The sequence below is a fragment of the Danio aesculapii genome, chromosome 13, assembly GCF_903798145.1.
Source record: "Danio aesculapii chromosome 13, fDanAes4.1, whole genome shotgun sequence".
NCBI classification, from domain to species: domain Eukaryota; kingdom Metazoa; phylum Chordata; class Actinopteri; order Cypriniformes; family Danionidae; genus Danio; species Danio aesculapii.
Window position 1 is genome coordinate 21,867,868 of NC_079447.1, and position 24,246 is coordinate 21,892,113.

Below are 24,246 nucleotides of genomic sequence, written 5' to 3' on the forward strand. Positions count from 1 at the left end.
TGCTAAATGACTAAATGTAAATGTAAAAATGTAAATATATATATATATATATATTGTAATACAATAACCCTCTTATTTAACAAAGAATTCATTTTCTTTTCGGTTTAGTCCCTTTATTAATCAATTAATTCCACAGCGGAATGAACTGCCAATTTTTATATTATTCATTCATTCTCCTTCGGCTTAGTCCCTTTATTCATCAGGGGTCTCTAGTGGAATGAACCACCAAATTATTCAGCATATGATTTACACAGCGGATGGCCTTCACTGGGAAACACCCAGAGTGTTCACACACATACACCACGGACAATTTAGCTTACCCAATTCAATTCACCTATAGCGCATGTCTTTGGACTGTGGGGGGAAACAGAGCACCTGGAGGAAACCCACGCGAACACGGGGAGAACATGCAAACTCCAGACAAATGCCAACTGACCCAGCCAAGGCTGGAACCAGCGATCTTCTTGCTGTGAGGCGACAACGCTACCCACTGCGCCACCATGACGCCCTATTTAACAAAGAATTCATTCTTATTTTCTATCTATCTATCTATCTATCTATCTATCTATCTATCTATCTATCTATCTATCTATCTATCTATCTATCCGATGGATAGATAGCAAACCACATTATTATCATGTCTACTAGCTAGCTATCACAGTCCGATAATCGACGTTCATCTGCTCCAGTGAGTACCAGAAACAGGGGTGTGACCCGGAAGACTTTGAACCACACACCAGACTCTGCCGGGTAGCCGTTGTTTCGGAAGAAGCCGTTAAGCATGTCATAAGTTGTAGCGCAGGGATTTGTCAGCGCTCCGGTTGCGCAAGTTTCACCAGTGTTTCCGTCACTCTGTGAAGGCATAACAAGTGAAGTGTCTCGATGGATATATGCTGGCTGTGTGTTGGTCTTGCTGGGACCGCAGTTTATTTACTAGTGCAGTTTTTACGCTTCATCTTCGCCGACGCTGATCTGACTTTGTTATGGGCGGCCAGGTTCGGCAAAACACCAGGTAAAACCGCAGATTTCGCTTAGAAATGTGTAGTTTAGTTTAGTATGAGCACATTTCTATTTATGCTGTTATACGTTTGCAGTTTATAGTGTATAAAAACCTGCTGCTGTATAAATCGACTAACCTCTGGGCTATTTATGCAACAAAGTCAAGTGCTGACGCATTGCTGCTGCAAGATGTGGAATTTGCACTGTCTCGTTAACAGTAACTATCAGTGCCCTAACTAGTGTATATGTACAGAGGTCACTATTGTAATGTGTGACAAGTACAGTTTAATGAGTTATGTAATAGTTGAATTAAAAGGTATGTATGTATGTATGTCTATACTTGTTTGTGTGTGTTATTTACGTATGTAGAAAAAAATGTCAATAGTGGGATTTTCTTGCATTTTTTGCCATGAATAGCCTACACCAAGAAAAAAATGTAATTTAAAATGTAAAAATAGTTTATTTAACAATCTACAACTAATCTGGTTGGGCATAGTTAGAACAAGAACCATTTGATAACATTAAAAAAGATCACAATGCAGCAATTTATTATTTATTTAAGAAATGGTGTAACTTTCTAAATATTTGTTTATATAAATTGTACGAATGAAAGTGTAGGATGATTAATTATCGTATCTTTTGGTAAATACAGGACAGAATAAGTTCACTTTTGCATGAATATACAGTATTTTATTCACACTGAAGGACAATGGATTTCAGCCATATTTCGACATTTTATTTTCAACAGTTATCAGAAAGCAATTAACTAGACTTATTTTTATTTGTATATTAAAGTCTGTTTTTGTTTTCTGTTTTGCATAATTAAACCTATTTTTATTAGTACAGTTATAATAAATAAATAATGAGTGATTCTAGAAATGTTAGCAATAGTTTCACACACACCATAAGCCACATTTTAATTTCAAAATAATTGTACATCTCTTAGCTATTGCTTAGCACAATTACAGTTGAGCCCCCCTGTTTATTTCCCCCCAATTTCTGTTTAACAGAGAGATTTTTTCAACACATTTCTAAACAAAATAGTCTTAATAACTAATTTCTTATAACTGATTTATTTTATCTTTACCATGACGGCAGTAAATAATATTTTACTAGATATTTTTCAAGACACTTCTATACAGCTTAAAGTGACATTTAAGGTTTAACTAGGTTAATTAGGTTAACTAGGCAGGTTAGGGTAATTAGGCAAGTTATTGTATAACGATGGTTTGTTCTGTAGACAGTCGGGAAAAAAAATAGCTTAAAGGGGCTAATAATTTTGACCTTAAATAGGTTTTTAAAAATTTAAAAATGCTTTTATTCTAGCCGAAATAAAACAAATAAGACTTTCTCCAGAAGAAAAAATATTATCAAACATACTGTGAAAATGTCCTTGCTCTGTTAAACATCATTTGGGAAATATTTTAAAAAAGAATAAAAAATTAAAAGGGGCTAATTCTGTCTTCAACTGTATATCCCGATTCCCAATATAGCTGAAATATAATTTATTATACAGTAGGGCAGCACAATATATCGTTTCAGCATTGATATCGTAATGTGATCATTTGCAATAGTCACATCGCAGGATTAATTCAAGTAGGAAATTGTACCATTTGTGACCTTAACTATGATTGACTTTATTGAATTATTTTTATTTTTATCATTCAGTTACTGTACTTGAATACTGATAGACTCAGGAAATGATAAAACACTCAATTGTACCATGTTCTTGATTGTAATGCATAAAGATACTCGGGTTGTTCATTAGATTTTATGGACATGCAAATAGTAAACATTCTTCATCAATCTTTTACTAAACGTGCATGAAAATACTCACAGCACATGCAAATACAGAAATGCACTGCAAATAGCACAGACAACTATAAAAATGTCTCGGGGGACCCTAAAAATTGTATAGATTTTATAGATAGATTGTTTATTAGATATTATGGAGATGCACTCCCACTGCAGAATCATCCTAATCGGTCTAACATTATAAATATTTCCAAATAGAGATATTACGTCATCTGGTGAAATTGTATTCATATCGCAATATAGAAAATATTGGCAATGTTAGATTTTTCCAATATCGTAAAGCCCTATTATACAGTTCATTTATTAATGTAATAACATATTAATTATGCTATAGTACAACCCTGCTGTTTTTGCATAATTTTTGCAACCCATTTTAAAAAATACTGTAAAAAAAACCCATTAAAAAACATTGTGTGAATGTTTGTTGATTTTTATCTTGTTATTATTTTTTTCACAGAGTCAAAGTTCCGAGGTAAAGTGGTGTGGATTACCGGAGCCTCCAGTGGCATCGGGGAGGAGCTGTCTCTTCAGCTGGCTGCGATCGGCACTCGGCTGGTTCTGTCTGCACGCAGGGAGAATGAGCTAGAGAGGGTGAAGCGCCTTTGTTTAGGTATGAACAATCCTGAAAAACATTTCACAGACAAGAGCAAACACACTTAAATCCCCCAGGGGTCAATTAACCATACTGTAATTCACGTGCCTTTCCCTCAGAGCTCAGAATGTGTACACAAGTATCTTTACTGCTGATTAAAAACCTGCACATTGTGACCTACTGACCCAAAATACACTCTTTCCCTCCTTTTATTAGAGCGCTCCTCTTTAAAGGATGAGGATATTCTTGTTCTGCCATTGGATTTAATGGACCGCGCATCACATCCAGAAAAAACTGCAGCAGCTCTGGAGCACTTTGGTGATGTAAATGGCCACTGTATTTCAGTATTTCCAATCTTCAGAAGTGTTTGTTTCTTATGAATTTGCAATTCAGTAACAGTACAATTTCCACACTTGATTTTTTTGGTTTTGTAACTAAGCATATTTACTTCACTGCTGTACTTAAAGAGATAGTTCACCCCAAAATGAAAATGTGCTCACTATTTACTCTCCCTCAAGTGGTTCCAAATCTTCTTGAGTTTCTTTCTTCTATTGAACACAGAAGATATTTTGAAGAAAGTTGAAAACAGGAAAAACAAATATTATGAATGTCAATGGTTTTCAGCTTTCCTTGAAATATCTTCTTTTGTGTTAAATAGAAGAAACTAATTTTAACATACAAAATAAAAGGACATGTACTTAATTCAGGTCATTCAAGACGTGACTCTTTCTTCAGAAAATAGAACAAAACTGTTAAATCTGTGGCCCATTATGATTCATAACATGCAAGGTAATGCCTACTTTGAGAGTAAAAAAACACAAACAGGCAACACAAAATTAATACCTGTGGCTCCTGATTGAAGTCTTGTGAAGGGAAATAATCAGTGGTGATAAATAATCAGAAATTACAAATACTCAAATTACTGTAATTGAGTAGTTTTTCTCAGGAATTGTAATTTACTGAGTAGTTGGGTACTTTTACTTTCCCCTGAGTACATTTTTAGTGCTGTATCGATACTTTTACTCCACTACTTTCCTTTAACCTGCAGTCGCTACTTTATTTTTTCTTGTCTATGGGGATTAGAAAATTCAGTCCTTGTGATTCCTGTCCAATCAAATTGCACATAGAAGGTAAATCGCATCATACTGAACTACCTCAAGATGTAGGTGATTTATAATTGCAGCAAACTGTTTAAAAGCATTAAAAGTGTCCAAGAAGATGTTCATAATCTTTACACGCATTGACCCAAAGACTGTTTAGATGCATGCCACCAATGAGAAGACGACAGATATTTACTGTATGATGATCGAAATAGCTTTAAACACCCAGCAGGCACAAGATGTCAACATGACGTCAGATTGATGTTGTACCCTAATGTTGTGGGGACGTTGCATTGGAAATGAAAATCAGGTTGATGTCAGAACTCAACGTCAGGCCTACGTCAATGTCCAACCTAAAATCAACCAAATATCAACATCTAATGACGTTACCACTATGACATCTATCAGATGTTGGATTTTGGTTGCCATACCTGACCAATAAATGTTAGTATTTGACGTCAATATGACGTTGGATTTTGGTCACTTTCTAACACATTCTAACACACAATTAACCAAAAATCAACAACGAAACAACACTGTACTTAGACACATGCTAGACTTTGAATTTTGGTCACCTGACGTCACAACCTAAATCTAGCCTAATATTAATGTCTTATGACGTTGTGTGCCTGCTGGGCAATAACTAAATGCACTACAGAATGTTATGTTTACACACATCCACAAATACATGAAAATGCATCAGCTTTTTACAGCGTAATACTCACTACTCTTCAGTACTTTTAAAAGGTCTTTTTACTCATACTTTGAGTAATATTTACAACAGATACTTTTACTCTACTTGCTCTACATTTTAAGGCCAGTAATAGTACTTTGACTTGAGTATGATTTTTCAGTACTCTTTCACACCACTGAAAATTATGCACAAGAAACTGAACATTATTTATTCCAACATTATTTGACACCCTTGATGAACATTCCCAACTGCATTCATGACATTAAAATAAACAGTACTGTTTATATTTGATTGAACTATCCCTTTAGGTAGGAGTATTCTCTCTAACAAACCTCTTACTTTTTTGCGTCTGTATGTGCATTTTCAGATCGATGTGTTGATAAACAATGGTGGCCGAAGCCAGCGTGCTCTGTGTGTTGATGCTGATGTCGATGTGTATCAGGCTCTTATGGAGCTCAACTATCTTGGCACCGTGTCCATTACCAAGCAGGTGTTGCCCCACATGATCCGCCGTGGCACTGGTATCATAGCAACCGTAAGCAGCGTTGCCGGCTTTGTAGGGGCACCCTTAGCAACGGGGTATGCGGCAAGCAAGCATGCACTGCAGGTGAGGGAAAATACGTAACAGAATGACCTGAAACTACACCAGCCCTTAAGAAAGATAAAGGGAAACTGTCATACACAATTGAAAATGCACCTCATTTGTTGTGTTTCTGCAGGGTTTCTTTAATTCTCTAAGAACTGAACTTTCTGATTGTCCAAACATCCTGATCAGTAACATCTGTCCCGGACCTGTAATATCAAGCATCGTTCAGAACGCCTTCACTGAGGAGCTGGGAAAGGTATCAACATCACTGCTGTTTAGAATGATCTCAAAATTAAATTATATCATCAGTGCTTCCCACACATAGACTTTACTTGGACAGGATGTCCAGGTATATTACCGGCTACCCAAGTATATTTAGTGACACTATTATTAACATCCATTTGCACTTTTTCTATCTGTCCAATATAATCAAACATCCGCGATCGATTTAAGTAGTTAAATCTTCTCTTGTTTACCCGTTTTGTTCTGTGCACGTTAGACCTGTCAACAGTTTGGCCTGGGTTTTTAAATCTCCTTACCTAAACCATGCGGGATTCAACTTTTGCCTTTACTTTCTAATGCAGAGTTCAGACTGCATGTTTTTTAAAGTAGTCGTGTCCCAGATGTTTTCACACTGTGCATGACTATCTGGGCTAGCATTCTGTCGGTGCTGGGTTCACACTGCAAGATGTCACTGCATGACTTTAAAATAGGAAAAATTGCTGACAACTTTGTCCAAACTACGCCTCACAACCAAACACACGTGAGATGTGATATAATAACACGAGGTGACGTAGTTTATCTTTTGTTATTAACTACATAATGAGAAGGAAGCCTTTAGTGAGGTAGAAAATGTACTTATTTTCCTCACCTGGCCTTTGAAGTGAATTAGCAATTTCTCATCAACTTTTTAGCTTGTTTAACCCGATTGTGTTGTTGCTCAGATGACAGGCGCTTTTAACTTCTCCCACAACCTCCCTCTGGCCGCAGATACCCATACTAGTGGATGCTGCTCTCTCATTCGCTGTAGGCAACTGCCGGTGTTATTTTCAATCAGAACACATTTCACACTACATGAGTTTGAATCGCTGACAGCTCCAGATATTTAGCATGCCAAATATCTCACGGGCGTCAGCGACTCATCTGCGATTCTCTCAGATCGTGTCTTTGATATTTCACACCGTGTGATTGTTACTCGTGTAAATGAGCACCGATTTGCCTGCGATTTCAGGCATTTGTAGGCGATTTCTCAAAACCTGTTGGCGTGTCAAAATCGGGCCTAAAATCATGCAGTCAGAACTCAGCATATAGCTGTAACTTTTTTTACTTAATCCTACTTTCGCTCGCACACAGTCACAAGAGAAACCTTAAATAATTTGTTTTTTAATCTAAACGACTCTAAAACTTCACTGTATACTTGAAAAGGATGAAATGACTGGTCTAAACTGGCTGCAAAATACATGTACACCATCAGTTATGGTTAACGCATTTGCCTACACGTTTTAATCTGGCAATTATGATCATTTTTAGAAATGGTAAGAATGCAAGTAATTTTATAGTAACACAAAACTTAAGCAAAAATAAATTATCATAATTTACACCCATACACTCTCATTCACACACATACACTATGCACAATTTAGCTTACCCAGTTCACCTGTACCGCATGTCTTTGGAATTGTGGGGAAAACCGAAGCACCCGGAGGAAACCCACGCGAACACGGGAAGAACATGCAAACTCCACACAGAAATGCCAACTTACCCAGCCCAGGCTCGAACAATCGATCTTCTTGCTGTGAGGCAACAGTGCTACCCACTGCGCCACCGCATCACCCTAGAATAAAAACAATTTACAGTATTGATAACTAAAAATACAGAAATGATATTGAGATTATAGGGATATTGTATTAAGTATCCTTGTTTTTCTCTTAAGCCAGTGGCCACAGCTGGTGATCAGACACATAAGATGTCAACTGAGCGCTGCGTTCACCTCACTCTGGTGGGTCTGGCCAACCGTGTGAAGGAGATGTGGATCGCTGAGCAGCCCTTTCTGCTCTTCTGCTATGTGTGGCAGTACACTCCAACACTGGCCTGGTACCTGACTAATGTTCTGGGCAAAAAACGTGTGCAGAACTTCAAAGCTGGAGTGGTGAGTTGTGCAGACTACTATAGGTTAAATAATGCAGTCTTTTCTGAATTAATGTCTTTTCTTCTCTGTTTTTCTAGGATGCAGACTCAGCATACTTCAGCAAGCCTAAGGCCAAGACATCTTGAAAATCTACTTAACAATTTGCAATGAGGTCGGCACTGATAGCCTCGCTGGCAGTGTGTCTTAAAGGTCCAGTGAAATGAAAACAAGCATATCTAAAAAGCTTGTGTGCTCCAAAATTCACATTTACAAAATATAAAACTCATATAAACATCCAAAGCTCCCAGTTTATTACTTCTGCCTAAATCTTAGGTCTCAAACTTGATTCCTAGAGGGCCGCAGCTCTGCAGTTTTGCTCCAACTCTATTAAACACAGCTGATCCAAATAATTGAGGTGTTCAAAAGAGTCATGAACAGCTTCATTAGTTGGATCAGCTGTGTTTGATAGGGTTGGAGTAAAACTGTGCAGAGCTGTGGCCCTCCAGGAATTGAGTTTGTGACCTATGGCCTAAATGGATCATACTTTTTTTTTTTTTTACAGCACCTCATACAGTAGTTTCTCATCAAATCCTGACCACTCAAATGCTCTCTAGTAAACACTATCTGCTGTTTTTTTAAAGGTCTGGAGCTACTTAATGTCCCACCCTCTCTTAATTTTTCAGTTTAGATTACGTCAAACATCGAATAAAAAATGCGCACTTCAAAGCACTTCATAATGGACAGAGGCCAGTGGGCAAATTTTGCCAGGATGCCGGGGTTAAACCCCTACTCTTTTTTGAATGACATCCTGGGATTTTTAACAACCACAAAGAGTCAGGACCTCAGTTTAACATCTCATCCGAATGACTGCACTCACTGAGCAGTATGGAGTCCCCATCACTATACTGGGGCATTAGGACCCACACAGACCGCAGGTTGGGCACCCCCTGCTGGCCTCACTAACACCACAAACAAGATGATTAGACATTAAAAAAAGTGAGCAATTGGTCCATGTTTGAAATTTCTGTTCAGAGAGGTGATATTTTGATCCTTGATTGGTCTCACGAAGACAAGTGATGTGATTTTGCAGGTCAGAGTTCACCAAGCTTGTACTTTGCAATGCAACGAAATGCGAAACTTGTTGCAAGAGCTTGCGTTTCCGGTCTGAAGCATTCGCATGCATATGAATGGAAGTCTATCGGGAGAAAAGTGCAGTGTGACCACAGCTTAGGGCTTGTTTAGCCAGCCCAGATCCGTCTGATTGGGTTGGAACTAAACTTTGCAGGACACCGGATCTCCAGGACTGAGTTTGGACACCCCTGCTTTAACACTTTCCGAATTAGAGTCTCATTTTGTGCACTTCTCGATTGCTTCCACACTTTCTTTCCAACTTTGCTTTTGCATACTGTCCTATCATAAAATGCATAAGAAATCTGAATTAAATTAAAATCAGTAATGTCTTCAAAAAAAAACCTGGCAAGTCTAACAAGGTCATTTCATTAACCAAAAATTAAAACAACTTATGTTAAGACCAACAGCACTTTCTTAAAAACAATAAGAAATAAATGTACATTCTGTGTTCTCAGTATTAAAATGTACTGTTTTTATATGAAACGTCTGCATTTCTTCTGTACACACAATTACACAACCATACAATAACAGAGTCCAAATAGGATAAACAAAGGTGAAAGAGCCAGTTTACTCTGATATTTATAACACAAGGTGGTCACCTAAACTGTTCATAACCAATGAAAGTAGTAAACAAGGCACATCCTTGAGATTTGACAAACAGGCTCTTTAAATTGGCAACATATTTTCTGCTTGACACGACGGGGAAAAAAATATTAAATAAAAATGTGGAAAGGAAGCTCAGTGTGAATTCAAATTCAGTCTAGATTCACCAGAGGTCCAAAAAATCTGGGATCTGCTGATGTTCAGATATTCATGCATTTCTTTCAGAAGCCAGATGTTGCTACCATTGTAGCATTTGTAAATGCTTCATACTTACATTTAAAAATGCAATTCTGTACCCTAAACACAAACAGCAAATTGAATGCACAACTATGTGACTGTGTGAAATGGGTTAGCTGGTAGCATCACAAGCAGCGGAGGTGGATTGGAGGGGATGAGTATATGGGATATCCCAGAGGTGGATCTGCTGCTTGAATAGTGAGGTTCCTCAGCATCACTGGATGGGCCTGAATGCTGTAGCGCTCCTCATCGTCATTAGTGGCATACAATAGTTCCCATGACAGGTTGGCCCACTGGCCCCTCACCCCCTCCTCATTCAGAGCTCCCACTTGGACCAGATTCTCCTGCAGGGACAACACACGGCTTGTGTATGTCCCCTATTTTAAAAAAACAGAGACAACATGTACCACAAGTGTAAGTTATCATATTGCAACATTTTAATACATTTGTAAACTCCAGGAAACATTCAGCCAAATCAACAACCGGATGATGATGACAACATGAGTAAAAACGATTGACTGTAAAAGATATGGACGTAGTATCCGTGACGTCACCCAAAGGTTTCTGAAGAACGCAAAAGAGCTACCAGTAGGTGTGGCCAACCATCGCCATTTTATTTGCCCGTCATCGCACAGACTGGGGCATACCAAACAAGGGCAAAGAGGCAGAGAGTGAGCGGAGCTACAAACACCTGCTAGCATTTTGCTTAGACAGGTTTTCTTTGGGAGAAATGCTTAATACTTCATTACCTGCAACTCGTTTGTGTTCTGACCATATGTGCTTGGCTGTGTACTATATCAGTAAAGTGTTTAATGCTTTAAAACACTAGTGTAACACATTGAGCCACTAAGCATCGTTCTTATGTTGTTTTTTCTACAGGCGGAAAACGCAAATTACTTCCAAATACTTCAAATATAGTCTGTGCAAGGCTATTTATGAAATTCAGGCATAACCCTGTATGACAACGCTTCAGATGACTGTTCTAGAGCCTGCAGCAAATCAACCTGTCAGATTCTGGAGTGCATTACAGGTCCAAAGAAAAATATAAATAATAAATGATCTTAAATAAAACAAATACATTTAAAGAGATGATATACAAGTGTTTAATTTCACTCGCCTGGCAAATGGAGGCCACATGAATGGTTTGTGAGCACAATAAAAGTGCACACAGCATGCCATATCATCTAATAATTCCAAAAAGTCACCAAAAAGACTGTGTAAAACCACATAAAACAAAACAAAACTACGATGAATATGTTGAGTTCAGCAGCTAATCAGCCAGAATCAGCTGAGGTGATGTGACAGCGAGCCCTAGCTGTCACACAAGTGGCCACGCCCTTAATTATGCAGACTTAATATACCTAATATAAACGAAACGGATGAGTTATAAAAAAATTCACCCGCTCACAGTTGTAATAAAGGGTAATATTAGCTATATGAACCAATATCATTCTTTGTACAAGGCTGTAAACACCTTTTTTCTGCAGTAAAGTTGGCCATTTTAACATTGGGTTCAATAGAAATCTGCTCTATTATGGAGCCAGGACTAGCGGAATTTCGATAAGTTGCAGTTTCAGTTACTTGCGTATTTGCTTCACGAGGGAGAGTGAGAGGTTGCCGTTTGGTAAAAACGTGTTTTCGATAATGGAGATAAAATGTAAGCTATGCAACTGAAATGTCATCAAGGCTGAGATCAAAAACCCAATCCTATTCTGAAGTAATACCTAATTCAGTTCCCCCAAAAGACATTCCTACAACTAAATATGTTCCCAAACACAGCAAAAAGTGTGTAGATTCACAAATAATTATTGGAACTATTAAAGCGCTCTTCTGTTGTGAAATCACTGTAATGCTGTGCTTACCATGGTGAGGTCATGTCCAAGAGAGAAAAGGAAGGGCTTCTCCTGTACAACACTATCTTGCCAACTGCGATCTGATACCAGGCCGATGAACCAGTTTTTATGGTAATCCTGCAAAGTCGTGTAGAGTTCATCCAGACTCTCTACTGGACCAAGAGATGCCTGGTCTACCAATAGTTTTACGCTGTACCTGCAAACACACACAGAGAGAAAGAACAGATGTCATATTTTAGGGAATGTAGCTGATATTAGGATTGAATATGTGAACTGAATGTTGTTTGTCTATTACCTGAAAGCTCGGAGTGTGAGCTGATGCAGCTCTTTATTGGCTCTGAGCCACTCAAGTCCCTCAGTCCAGGGGCCGTCCCCACAGTACAGCCTGAACAACAGATTTGGGCTGAAGACCTGAGCATCTGCCCCTAGCGCCACACAGCATGATAGCACCACCTGGGTATAAAGCTCTTGCAAGGCACGGTCCTCCTGTAAACCCTGTGTCACCTGCTCAAAGTCTCCTTGCCCCAAACTCTCCACCACCAGCTGGGACAAACAGAAGCAGAACCAGGCCTCTGGGAAGCAGGGTCGCAGAACCTGGAGTTTAGAGGAAGCCAAGTTGGCGGTTCGCCAGTCTGGGGGCAGAGAGAAGAGCTCTGAGTGAGGGCTGGTGAAGAGGAGAGGCTGGGAGTTGGTCAGGACAGTTGTCGAAGTAGGTGCAGGGATGTTTTCTTTCCCTTTATCTACAATGGGCAAGCCAAGACCCAAACCCAGACCCAGAGGTCTAAGGGTGGGTAGAGAAGACAGAGCCATGCTCTCATACAGGCTGTGGATTTCAACAGATCCTGGAAGAGACACACCCATTCCTAACTCTGTTTGCGCTTCATCTGTCCGCACCATCATTCTCATCGGCCGTCGCACAGGGACTGGACCAAACAGATCATCCTCATCTGACCAATCAGCAAAGGACGAGAGGCTGGAGCTGTCCAGACCCCTCAAGTGAGAGGACGAAGAGGATTCAGGGCGCACTTGAGTCTCCACTTTAATCACAGCTGGACCTGCCTCTGAGGGCACAGGATGCTGGGAGCATTGTGACTTACGTCCAGAGGTCTGTAAGGACTGACCTTTAGTTCGCTGAGCACCACATGCGAATTCCTGTACACAGTAACGCAATAAAATCCAGACAAGTGTTTTGAGGAAGTCAGAGTTTAGCTGACGCAGGTGGTCAGGTGAGTCAATAATTCCCGTTAAAACGTTCTGGGCATCAGAGTAAACCTTGACGGGCAACAGAGAGCAGGGGGTAAGAGCGTTACCCCAGTTTGGGTTCAATAGTCTGAAACACTGGCCTGGCCGCTCCACGTGATCGAACGCTCCTTCAAAAACCTCATCCACACGCCGAGCTTCCACTGTGTGGCATGATGTCTCCTGTAGTTCTAGGCCCTGTGGTGAAACATGCCAACCAGTGAGAAATTAAAGGTGTTTATTTATTTCAGAGCAAAGGTATAAAACAAGTATACCTTAATGTTGACTGTGCAATAGCCATAGCCCTTTTCTAGAATTGAGATCCACAGAAGACGACCTTGAAAGCGGCCAAGGTAATGAGACCCTGGAGTGCAGGATCCTGCAACCAGTTACAAAAACTTTAATCAGTTTATAATAAAGCATAAAAGTGTTTTATGAATATTACCAAAGACTATAGAACACACAAGACATGTCACTCATATCTTTTTGAAAGTGTAACAGTCAATATGGTGAATAAAACCCAGTCTACAAGTACAGAAGCCAATCATCGATCGCTATAGACTGATGATACTTCGGGGGAGGGGCTTGGACCAGACGTGAGTTCCTGCAGATATGTGTGATTTGGACATTTAGAAATGAAACTAAAGACACTGTTGTTGTTTAATTTTATTGGTGATTCCTAATATGAAATTAAATGGTAAACTTGGCAAGCAGTTCTGGATAATTTGATCTTTTTCCATTCAGACTGAATACACGAGCATACTGGCCGAGAGGTGTTTCAAAGATGGCCGCCGAGTGAAATGACTTGCCTTAAAGGGGCTTTGATATTACCATGGCTATACATTTATCCAACAATTTAGTATGAAGATTCTTAACTAAGGTGCTGGTTACACTAGTGCATTTTTGCTTTAAAAAGCATATTTTTTTGTTAGACCTGGCATTTAGACCCCATTTTAGTTCAGAAAAAAATGGTGTTCTGTTTCAGAACAGACAAACTTTTGAAAATGGAGGTGCAGCTTCCCACAGTTGCTCTCTAACTGGTCTTCTGGAATATTGCATATTATTTGCTGATTCATCAAGCCCAGGGTTCATACACATTTTTACTACTAAAATTCTATGATTTTTCCATGACTTTCAAGTAAATTTTCATAACCTAATGTTTCATGCAATGTCTACATATGTGTGGTAAAAGAAAAACAATGCATGTTCAAATTTATTGCAGCATATCGTAAAACATGCAGAAATCTATTTAGTTTCAATTTATATTTATATCTATGATTTAGATAATGCTTACACCGCACTAATACTGTGAGAGTATGTGATTGGCCAAGGACAGAAAAGAAGTAAATAACCTATATTCAAGTATACAGATATCTATTTTCCATGACTTTCCAAAACTTTGAGGGTTTTTCTGTTTTTCCAAAACTTTTCCAGGCCTGTAAAATGCCATGTCAAAATTCCATGACTTTTCCAGGTTTTCCATGACCATATGAACCCTGCAAGCCCCCCTCATATGACAATTACACAACTGATAGACTGCAAATAGGGATGCTTGAATATTATAAGCATGCACAGTGAGTCTGAATGGTCACGTATCATATGTTTTAGACTGTGTAGTGTGGACGGAAATCTTATTATTATTTTTTTTAACCGCAATAAAATGGGAGTTCAGATACACTTTTTAGTAGGTCTCACTCACCAAATGCACCATTAGCAAGTGCAGGTCTAATAGCTGATGCCAGCCTTTTGCAGAGCTGCTGGTAATACACAGAATCTGGGCAAGGGCAGGCAGTGCCTGGAGTGCCTGGCCATGAGCGCAGCGGCCTGGGGAATCCCACCAGGAACACCGGTAGTGTGAATAGTGGAAGGAGAGGGGCAGAGAGAAGAGCAGAGAGAGCCACAACAGCCAGTAGAAGTGGGCACAAAGCAGCATTGAGTGCCAGAAGAGTTCCTGCTGACTGTCGACGCTGTTTACTCTCAGTCCAGGATGTGATCAACACCGTAAGAGCAAAAATTAGCTTACATACAAACTGTGAGACACGATTCACAACCAGAGAGACCTGCCAGAAAAGTGGATTGACACAAAACATGTGATTATACAAACATCCCTGCAAAGTATTAAAGTAAATGAGTTAAGTTAATTTGCCTCTCACCAGTATCAGCTGTACTGTAGTGCCCAAGTCATGCCAGTGTGCAACTCTGTGTCCCCCTGCACGTTTGATGATCACCACCAACACCATCTGTAGCAGAGCCACCTCAGAGCTCTGCCACACCTGCCGCACAAAGGCCAAAGGTCAAAAATCAATAAAATACTTTTGTGAAACCTGCTAATAATGCTTTAAGACATTATTAAGACATAAAATCTCATACCATCCTGAATGCCCGAGTGAAGCCAATGGCAAGAGAGGCTGTGTGTATCTTCCCTAAAGATTCATCCACGGACAAAAACGCAATCATCGTCAACGGACTTACTGAAAAATCAAATATGAAGGTTCACATTAAATGACACATATAAAATCATTATTATTAGTATTTAAAGATTAAGTGACTGTTAAATGATGTCAAAGAACACATTTTAAATCAGGACAAAATGTGCATGCATGCAATTAAATTTTCTAAATTACCACTACCTGACAAAAGACTTGGCGCCAATCCAAGTTTTAGGAACAACAAATAATAACTTGACTTCTGGATGATCATATGATATCAGAAGTGGGTTATATGAAAGGCAAAGGCCTCTAGATTACGCTTATTTTACCAAAATAAAATATGATCATGCCTTGATTTTTAATTATTTAATTAGGACAGTAAGGTCTGATTATGCTTAGACAAAAGTCTTGAAGTCTAGAAATCATGTACAGTTTAGAATATTAAGTCATTGTGCGGTGGAAAAAGAATTACTATTGTGTATGACTCCTATAAGCTTGGACGACTACATCCATACATCTCTGCAATGACTCAAATAACTTATTAATAAACTCATCTGGAATGGCAAAGAAAGCGTTCTTGCAGGACTCCCAGAGTTCATCAAGATTCTTTGGATTCATCCTCAATGCCTCCTCCTTCATCTTACCCCAGACATGTTCAATAATGTTCATGTCTGGTGTCTAGGCTGGCCAATCCTGGAGCACCTTGACCTTCTTAGCTTTCAGGATCTTTGATATGAAGGCTGACGTATGAGAAAAAGCGCTATCCAGCTGAAGAATTTGCCCTCTCTTGATACCTCAGGTTGTTGATGTTATCATCCCCTCTGCAGATCTCTTGCACGCCCCATACTGAACTCCAAACCATGATTTTCCCTTCACCAAACTTGATTTTTGTGAGAATCTTGGGTCCATGTGGTTTCCAATAGGTCTTCTGCAGTATTTGTGATGATTGGGATGCAGTTCAACAGATGATTTATTGGAAAAATCTACCTTCTGACACTTTTCCAAATGATCAACTGGAAGTCAAGTTATTATTTGTTGCTCTTAAATTGGGATTGATGACAAGACTTTTGTCAAGTACTGTACAGATAACAAATTTGAAATTAATATACCACACATCCCTATGTGCACTATAAAAAAGGTTTCCATACAAGTGATTTGAGTTTGGGCAACATAAAGAAATTAAGTTACTGGTTTTTACAAATTTAAGTGGATTGAACATAAAACAATTAAGTTGTCCCAAAAAAAAAAAAAAAACTCAAGAATTGTGTTGTTTCAGCTAATCTTAAATAAGTAGTTTGAACAAATAGAAAACATCATTTTTTTGAGTGTATGTTTTATTATTTCCTGTCAACATCTCACTCCAACAGATCATATTGATAAACTGAGCAAATCTCTGACAGACACAAATGACTGATTGATTGGTACAGTATCGTGTCTCCTTACCAAAGCTCAATAGGATCCTCCGAATTATCCCTGCAACACGCAGGCCACGGGTTTTCCTCCTGAAAGCCTGTGCAGTTGTTACCCGTTTGGGGTAGAGTGGGTTGAGCATGGCTCCTCCAATAATGCAAGCCCCCTGAAGCTCTCTCAGCAGACGAGTGACAAGAAACAAAGCAATAAGAAGCCAGCCAAGCACCTCCTGTGGGTTTGGAGGAACCACACTGGAAGACTCCCAGTCCTCTACAGAGTTCGTATTCAATGTTAGATTCCCTGAGTTGACAAGGTACAGCTGATGAAGGAGTCCAGCCTCGGTCAAGGCTCCTATTATGAAGAGCAGGGAAAGAGGAAGCCCCCACCAGCCCAGTCCCAGGGTCGGAGAGACCCCCTTAACCAGCACCAGCAGCTGGGTCAGGTCCTGGCTGAGGAGGAAACCCATGGCCACGGTGAACAGAACCACACCGAGTGAAGAGGGAATGAAGTAGGTGCAGATGGCAACACACACTGATGAAAAAAACATCACTAAGAGCCTGATGGAGGAAACAAAAAGCACAGGATCATCACTATAGGGGTCACACTAAAAATTAGAAAAGTGTACATTTGTGCTGTTATTAAGGAAAATGTCTCTTGTGTGAGATTGCTTTTAGTTGGGAGACAAAGGCAAAACTGCAGTTAGTATTTGTGGTGAGCGAATATGAATCAAATTAATTGTTACTTGAATCTTCATAATTTGTTAAGAACACTCATTTGAGTTTGTTTTTTCTATTTATGCAGTTTCTCTGAAACAACTTGGTTAAATGGACTAAAGGTTTTTATTTGAATTTATTTTAAAATTGTGTAATTAATCCTTTAACTTGCACTTGAAGGAAAAATATCTCACCGTTTCTCTGGCTAGACTGTGTTCCAGACACACTCTAAGCAAATGTGGAGTTTTTTGTTTTAATGATAACCTGTGGATATAATGTCAACCAGGTAGTTACTAAACTATTAGTATCACTAATAATAATAATTCCTTACATTTATATAGCGCTTTTTCTAGACACTCAAAGCACTTAACACAATCTCCTCATCCATCACCAGTGTGCAGCATCCACCTGGATGACGTGACGGCAGCCACATTGCGCCAGATTGCACACAACACACCAGCTGATTGGTGGAGAGGAGACAGAGTGATTAAGCCAATTATGATATGGGGATGGTTAGGAGGCCATGATGGACAGAGGCCATTTGGCCAGGATGGGATTTTTAACAATCACAAAGAGTCAGGACCTCGGTTTATCATCTCATCCGAAAGACAGCACTCACTGAGCAGTATAGAGTCCCCATAAATATACGGGGGCATTAGGACCCACACAAATCACAGGTTGGGCGCCCCTGCTGGCCTCACTAACACCAGTTCCAGCAGCAACCTAGCTTTCCCATGTGGTCTTCAGGTACTGACCGGGTGCAGCCCTGCTTAGCTTCGGTGGGTGACCTTGTAAGAGTTGCAGAGAGCTAGCTGGAAGATATTACTGAATAATCAACTATTTAAAATAAAGCATTGGTGCATCTCTAATATTTACATACTCATCTAAATGTTGCTCTAAGCAGCATGGGCAGAATCTGTATTTTCATTATCAGTATATAAATATAATGTATTCACCCTTTTCTTTTCCTTTTTACTTATAAGCATAGATCAATCTTCTATGACTGTGAAGTTGACCTAACATCTGATTTTAGAAATCTAAGTACCAGTGAAATAAGTGTTCATGACTCACCTGATGTTGGTGGACATGGCCGATCCACCCAGACCATACACCAAGATCTGCTCCATGGCCCACAGCAGAAGAGCGTCCAGCGGAGAGAGCATTCCCAAAGCCCAGAGTACTGGCAGAACTACAAACAGCACATGAAGCACCTGAGATGCAACCTGCAGTTCCACCACACCAGAACCTGAAAACCTGAGAGGAGAGAGACTGAGATCCGCTGGATGAGAAGACATTCATACTCAGACATTATATATGTCAATAATTTAGGTACAATAACAAAACCCTCAAATTGATGTCAAAAGATTTAAATTGATTAAAAATGAAAGCTTCCGGTCATTAACGATGACTGGTAGCTGCGCCAGAGACGGCATATTTTTCATTACAATAAAACTATTATTTACATTACAGTATTTGTTTACAGAAGATTCAAGAAATTAACTGTTTAAACTAATATTTACAGAAAATACAATAGTTATTTTCTTTAGAAGAGATGTTGCTTATTTTATATTTTTAATATTACATTTTTTACATTTAAAATAATTAATTTTGTTTCCAAAAGTGCAAGTTATTTATTTTCACCTGTGACAGTAACTGTTGGTTTTAAGACAACGTGTGTTTTAATATCAGCTGTTCAACATTGATGTTCAATAAATAATCATAGATAGTAGATAGTGTGCAATTACTTTTAATCAAGTAATGCACCCTTCATTCAAAAATCTCTCACTTGTAATATGAGTATATTTACTGTACAAAACTTGTTTAATAAATAAATAAAATAATAGTTCATTAATCAAAATCGAGTTAAAATGTTCAATTAATCAAGATTTAGATTTTAGGCTAAATCACCCAGCCCTATTAAAAAGTATTCATTTACACAACGTTACTCCTTTTATTATAGATTTTCAAATGAATGTAGCTTTAGTGAGTAAAACAACAAATCTCTAAATTAATGATTTATCCATAAGTACTATTTATGTAAAGTATTAAAAAGTACAATTATTTAAAACAGTATTCTCCATATACAACCATTTTCAAGACTAATTTTCCATTAACTTTTATTTTTTTGTTTATACATCTATTAGGCATGGGACGATCACCGTTTTCAAGGTATACTGCGGTTTGGAAAAGTCAAGGTTTTAAAACCACCAGAATTTTCTGTTATACTGTTTCTATGGTATATGTAAGATTTATTTATTAATTTATTTTTAGGACAACAGTATCTCCAGCAGAAAAGATAACCAAAGATGCCATTTTGTGTTTTTGAAACTAATGAACACAGCAGAAGTCAATGATTCCCTCTTCACTCCCATTCATGAATTCTCTTGCGGTGCATCATGGGATAGCATAGTGTCCATCGGATGTGCACTTCAGAATCTCACCATGAATTCAGACATACTACTCAGCTTGCATATTGTTTTTAGCATATACAGTATGCAAGTATGTGGTTTCGGATGCAGCCATTGAGTTCAAAGTGAAAAAAGTTTTGTTTTTTAACCAGAAATTTTAAAATATATAAAATATATTTTACAGCCGTAATCACAATCACAACACCGTGATGTTTTTATCCAAGCTTATCACACCGTTAGAATATTATACCTGCCTATGCCTAACATCTATGTTAATATTTTCTTAAAAATTGTAAAAATAAACGTATAAAACCCCAAATATTAAAGATATTTAAAACAAACATGTAACTTGTTTCCTTTTCTTTTATGTGAACCAGCTTATTTATCATTGCCCTTCCCACTATCCTTCATCAGTGGTGAATTGTGGGGTTTATACTGTACCTTAAAGCCAGATCCACGGCGATGAAGGCAAGTATGTACATGGGCCTGTTGAGCGGCGTGATCTCATACGTGTCCTGTGGCTGAAATGTGGCCGTTTCGGTAGCCGTGTTCACGATGAGCGAATACTCCCCAATACAGACCGTCACCCAGCTCAGAGCAAACAAAGACACAACAGCACCCAATCCTGCACCCGTGTGCCCATACAAACTGCTCAGTCTGTGCGGCAGCAGGTACCATGTTGACAACCCACAGAGAGCTCCAGCAAGACACGTGTGCAAAACTACATTACCCATAAACCTCTTCCCAGGTACCACAAATCGTACCGTCTCAGGGGCCACGCAGTGAGTAAACTCCACCTCTTCCTCATCTGCAAGGATGTTATTGGCAGCATGCAGTCTTTGGACCACTCCGGTCCTACGTGCCATGCATCGAGCCATTCCCTGAACGATCGCACCGACTCCCAGCATGAGCGCACCGGAAACAATGCCTACAAAGGCTTCATCCAGCACCCTCAGCTGGTACAGGAGGGTCCCGATGCCTCCCAATAACCATGGTGTCAGGAATAACACCAGCTGGTGCACGTAGACATATGGCGGAGCACAGTAACCGAGTTTCAGCCTTGGTCCCCCCAGGACAGTCTGAGGGAAACGCTTCCAGAAGAACTCCTGTTTGTAGTCATTGAGCAGGGGCACATCAGGCCCCATGATGATGAACGCAGCAGCGCAGGAGGAACAGACTCAGTCATCTCCTCCCAGAGGCTACACAACACATACACATGCCCCGCTGACACAGCGTCACTGGAAACACACACAGATAAAATACGATATTATAATGTGCATGTGGTATTTTCTTTTATGAATCATTTTTGTCCAATCAAAAACAAGAGAATTTTAAATAAAAATCACAAGTATATTTTGTAATATAAAATGAATATTTTTTTAGATAAGATCTGTTCAGAGCTAATGTCCTTAATCACAGCAAAGCTATATGCACACAATTAAATTGTAGTATTCAGGGACATACACTCACCGGCCACTTTATTAGGTACACCTGTCCAACTGATTGTTAACGCGAATTTCTAATCAGCCAATCACATGGCAGCAACTCAATGCATTTAGGCATGTAGACATGGTCAAGACGATCTGCTGCAGTTCAAACCAAGCATCAGAATGGCAAAGAAATGTGATTTAAGTGACTCTGAACGTGGCATGAACGGGTCTGAGAATTTCAGAAACTACTGATCTACTAAGATTTTCATGCACAACCATCTCTAGAGTTTACAGAGAATGGTCCGAAAAGGAGAAAATATCCAGTGAGCCTCGATTTCTGCAGCTAAATTTGGATGGTAGCGTCAGAATTTGGCATCAAAAACATGAAAGCATGTCCATCCCTTTATGACCACAGTGTACCCATCTTCTGATGGCTACTCCCAGCTGAATAACGCGCCATGTCATAAAGCGTGAATCATCTCAGACTGCTTTCTTGAACATGACACATGACAATGAGTTCACTGTACTCAAATGGCCTCCACAGTCACCAAACCTCAATCCAATAGTGCACCTTTGGGATGTGTCGGAACGGGAGATTCGTATCATGGATGTGCAGCCAACAAATCTGCAGCAACTGCGTGATGCTATCATGTCAATATGAATCAAAATCTCTGAGGAATATTTCCAGTATCTTGTTGAATCTATGCCTCTAAGGATTAAGGCAGTTCTGAAGGAAAAGCGGGTCCAATAATTATTTTCCATATTGAACAATAACAAAATATATTTTGATATCAGTTGGTAATGCTTCCAGATTTAAAAGAGTAACAATTACTCAAGCCACAAATTAAAGGTTCTATAAATAGCAAAGCCTATTTTGCGTGCAACATATTTTTAGATAATATTTGGTGGCTGAAAATTCGGTGCATCTCTAATATCAACACACTTCCAGATTACCATTGTTGCACATTTCTGCACTGTGATTGACTTTTGGATTAATATAGAGTAAAAAAAAAGTCCAGAGCTTATAATTTTTATAAACAATTTTTTTTTTTGCAATTCGATACAATATTTTTTTATCGGCCCAGCCCTAATGTGAGGTAATTGTTTTCTGAGATATATTTTCACAAAGATTTTTGTTCTTGGTATTTAAAAAAAAATCAATGGGTAGGTTTTGTTACAATTTTAACACATTCAAATCTTTAAAGCTTTAACCCTCCTGTTGTCTTATGGGTCAAAATGACCTGGGCACCATTTTTACAGCGGAAAAAACTAAACAATGTTTTTTTTTTAATCTTGAAGTTTTGATGACTTTTTTTAATTACCCCAACATTTGAAATTAAATGAATTATATTCTATTTCTATATTTCATGAAGGTTTTACACATTTAGGGTACAACGGTTGTCCTTTGGGTCAATTTCATCCCACCAAAACTATAAAAGCATTTTTTTTTACATCACAAAACCTACTGGCACACAGACACACACCCCAAACACAGAAACACACAATAAGAATCTGCTGCTTTAACATCTATGAACACAGTTTTGCTAAAACATTTTACACTTATGCATTCACTTTGTGATGTTGGAGATAAGGATGAGGTACTTTTTTCATGCTAACTAGAGTTGAGGAAAATTAAAAAATAACTATAATTAACTATACTAACAAGTTAACTATAGACATTTCAGATTTTTGCAGTAAATAATTTCCTATTCATTTTTCACCAAAATATGCATTTGAAATAGATCATTTCCGATATCACTTGGTGCACAACGTTTACAAGAAATGGTGAATTTCACAATATCATAATGTTAATATACACATTTGTAAAAAGGCCAAAAATAAATCACATCATGAATTAATAAAAATAATCAATCTTCTAGGAAACTAGATCGGTAATATATTAGTTAACAATATAACATATTCATGCTTAGTGTTGTAACAATAACCTGAAACCATCTGTGTATTTTTACACTTGTTTCCTAGTTTAAATTACCTGTTTGTTGACGTTACTCGAGCAAAATGACAAGCGGATACATGATTAGAGCCAAAATAAACACTGGAGTCAATCAGCACCAAACCAGCGACTTCACGGTTTTATCCTGTAAATTATGTGCTCTTAGCCCTTGATTTCTAGATATAATCCTCAGATTTATGTTTTAATGCAGGCATGCTTGTTGATGATTTGTATCCTCGGATCTGTTCATGCTAACACTGAAGCAGCTATGACAACAAGAGACAAACATGAACATGACAACCGGTTTACAGTTCATTACAGTAACCAAGCACACAGCTATTATATCTTAACTTAATATATCATCGTCTTGGTTTCCTCCAAACACAACAGATGAAGAACAGAGGCGATGAAGAGGCTATAAAGGTTAGCGCGGCTAGCGTTAGCAGCTCGCTTGGGTTTAGAAAGCGGTTTATTATCCCACGGGGCGAGAAAATGAGCTAAAACAGTCTCTTGTTTTTAACACCACATACCTCTAAATTAGAAGGTCTGGAAAGGTGCTGGCGGGCGAGTAGAGGGTTTGTGTGGGGATAAAGAGGACCCGTTATCCATCATCGCTCCTGCTTATGCTGCAGTTGGATAATGCGGCCTAAAGGGCGGCGCTAGACTGCATAACTGCTTACATGTGTGCAATCCATTGTTCCTCACAAAAAAGATGGCAAAATTACAACTTACAAAGTCAGCAAGATATTTCTTCTCATGTGGTAGCATCTTTACATTTGTACTGTAACTTAAAGAGGCCTATTTATGCAGTAACCTAAACACTAATTCAGGTCAAGCAAGTTTCGGTTCTGATATACGGTTTTATTTAATGTTTTGCGGTGGTCCTAATAGTCGCCTTTCATTTGAAAGTCACTTGGGAAGAAGA

At 38.8% G+C, this 24,246-nt stretch overlaps 2 protein-coding genes across 2 annotated transcripts; one reads left to right on the top strand and one right to left on the bottom strand.

Annotated features, from left to right (window-relative positions):
* Positions 1-736: 736 nt before the first annotated feature.
* On the top strand, positions 737-8,478 carry dhrs7 (dehydrogenase/reductase (SDR family) member 7). The gene is made up of 7 exons (XM_056470402.1): positions 737-1,012; positions 3,272-3,424; positions 3,623-3,729; positions 5,568-5,807; positions 5,920-6,042; positions 7,720-7,935; positions 8,013-8,478. The coding sequence occupies exons 1-7, from the start codon at positions 883-885 to the stop codon at positions 8,058-8,060; spliced, it is 1,017 nt and encodes a 338-aa protein (XP_056326377.1). The 5' UTR covers positions 737-882; the 3' UTR covers positions 8,061-8,478.
* Positions 8,479-9,502: 1,024 nt separating this feature from the next.
* pcnx4 (pecanex 4) lies at positions 9,503-23,963 on the bottom strand. The gene is made up of 11 exons (XM_056470401.1): positions 23,852-23,963; positions 20,379-21,175; positions 18,601-18,783; positions 16,850-17,373; positions 15,348-15,448; positions 15,131-15,250; positions 14,677-15,037; positions 13,253-13,356; positions 12,034-13,175; positions 11,748-11,934; positions 9,503-10,262 (listed from the first exon to the last, which is right to left on the bottom strand). Exons 2-11 carry the CDS (start codon positions 21,080-21,082, stop codon positions 10,011-10,013), a joined length of 3,678 nt encoding a protein of 1,225 aa, XP_056326376.1. The 5' UTR covers positions 21,083-21,175; positions 23,852-23,963; the 3' UTR covers positions 9,503-10,010.
* Positions 23,964-24,246: the final 283 nt, after the last annotated feature.

Coding starts and splice junctions, on each gene's coding strand:
- dhrs7 (XM_056470402.1), top strand. CDS start 883: ATGGATATATGCTGGCTGTGTGTTGGTCTTGCTGGGACCGCAGTTTAT. Junction 3,730..5,567: donor CTCTGGAGCACTTTGGTGAT/GTAAATGGCCAC, acceptor GTGCATTTTCAG/ATCGATGTGTTGATAAACAA. Junction 7,936..8,012: donor AGAACTTCAAAGCTGGAGTG/GTGAGTTGTGCA, acceptor CTGTTTTTCTAG/GATGCAGACTCAGCATACTT.
- pcnx4 (XM_056470401.1), bottom strand. CDS start 21,082: ATGGGGCCTGATGTGCCCCTGCTCAATGACTACAAACAGGAGTTCTTC. Junction 15,038..15,130: donor CTACAGTACAGCTGATACTG/GTGAGAGGCAAA, acceptor CTTTTCTGGCAG/GTCTCTCTGGTTGTGAATCG. Junction 13,357..14,676: donor ACTTGCTAATGGTGCATTTG/GTGAGTGAGACC, acceptor AACTGGTTGCAG/GATCCTGCACTCCAGGGTCT.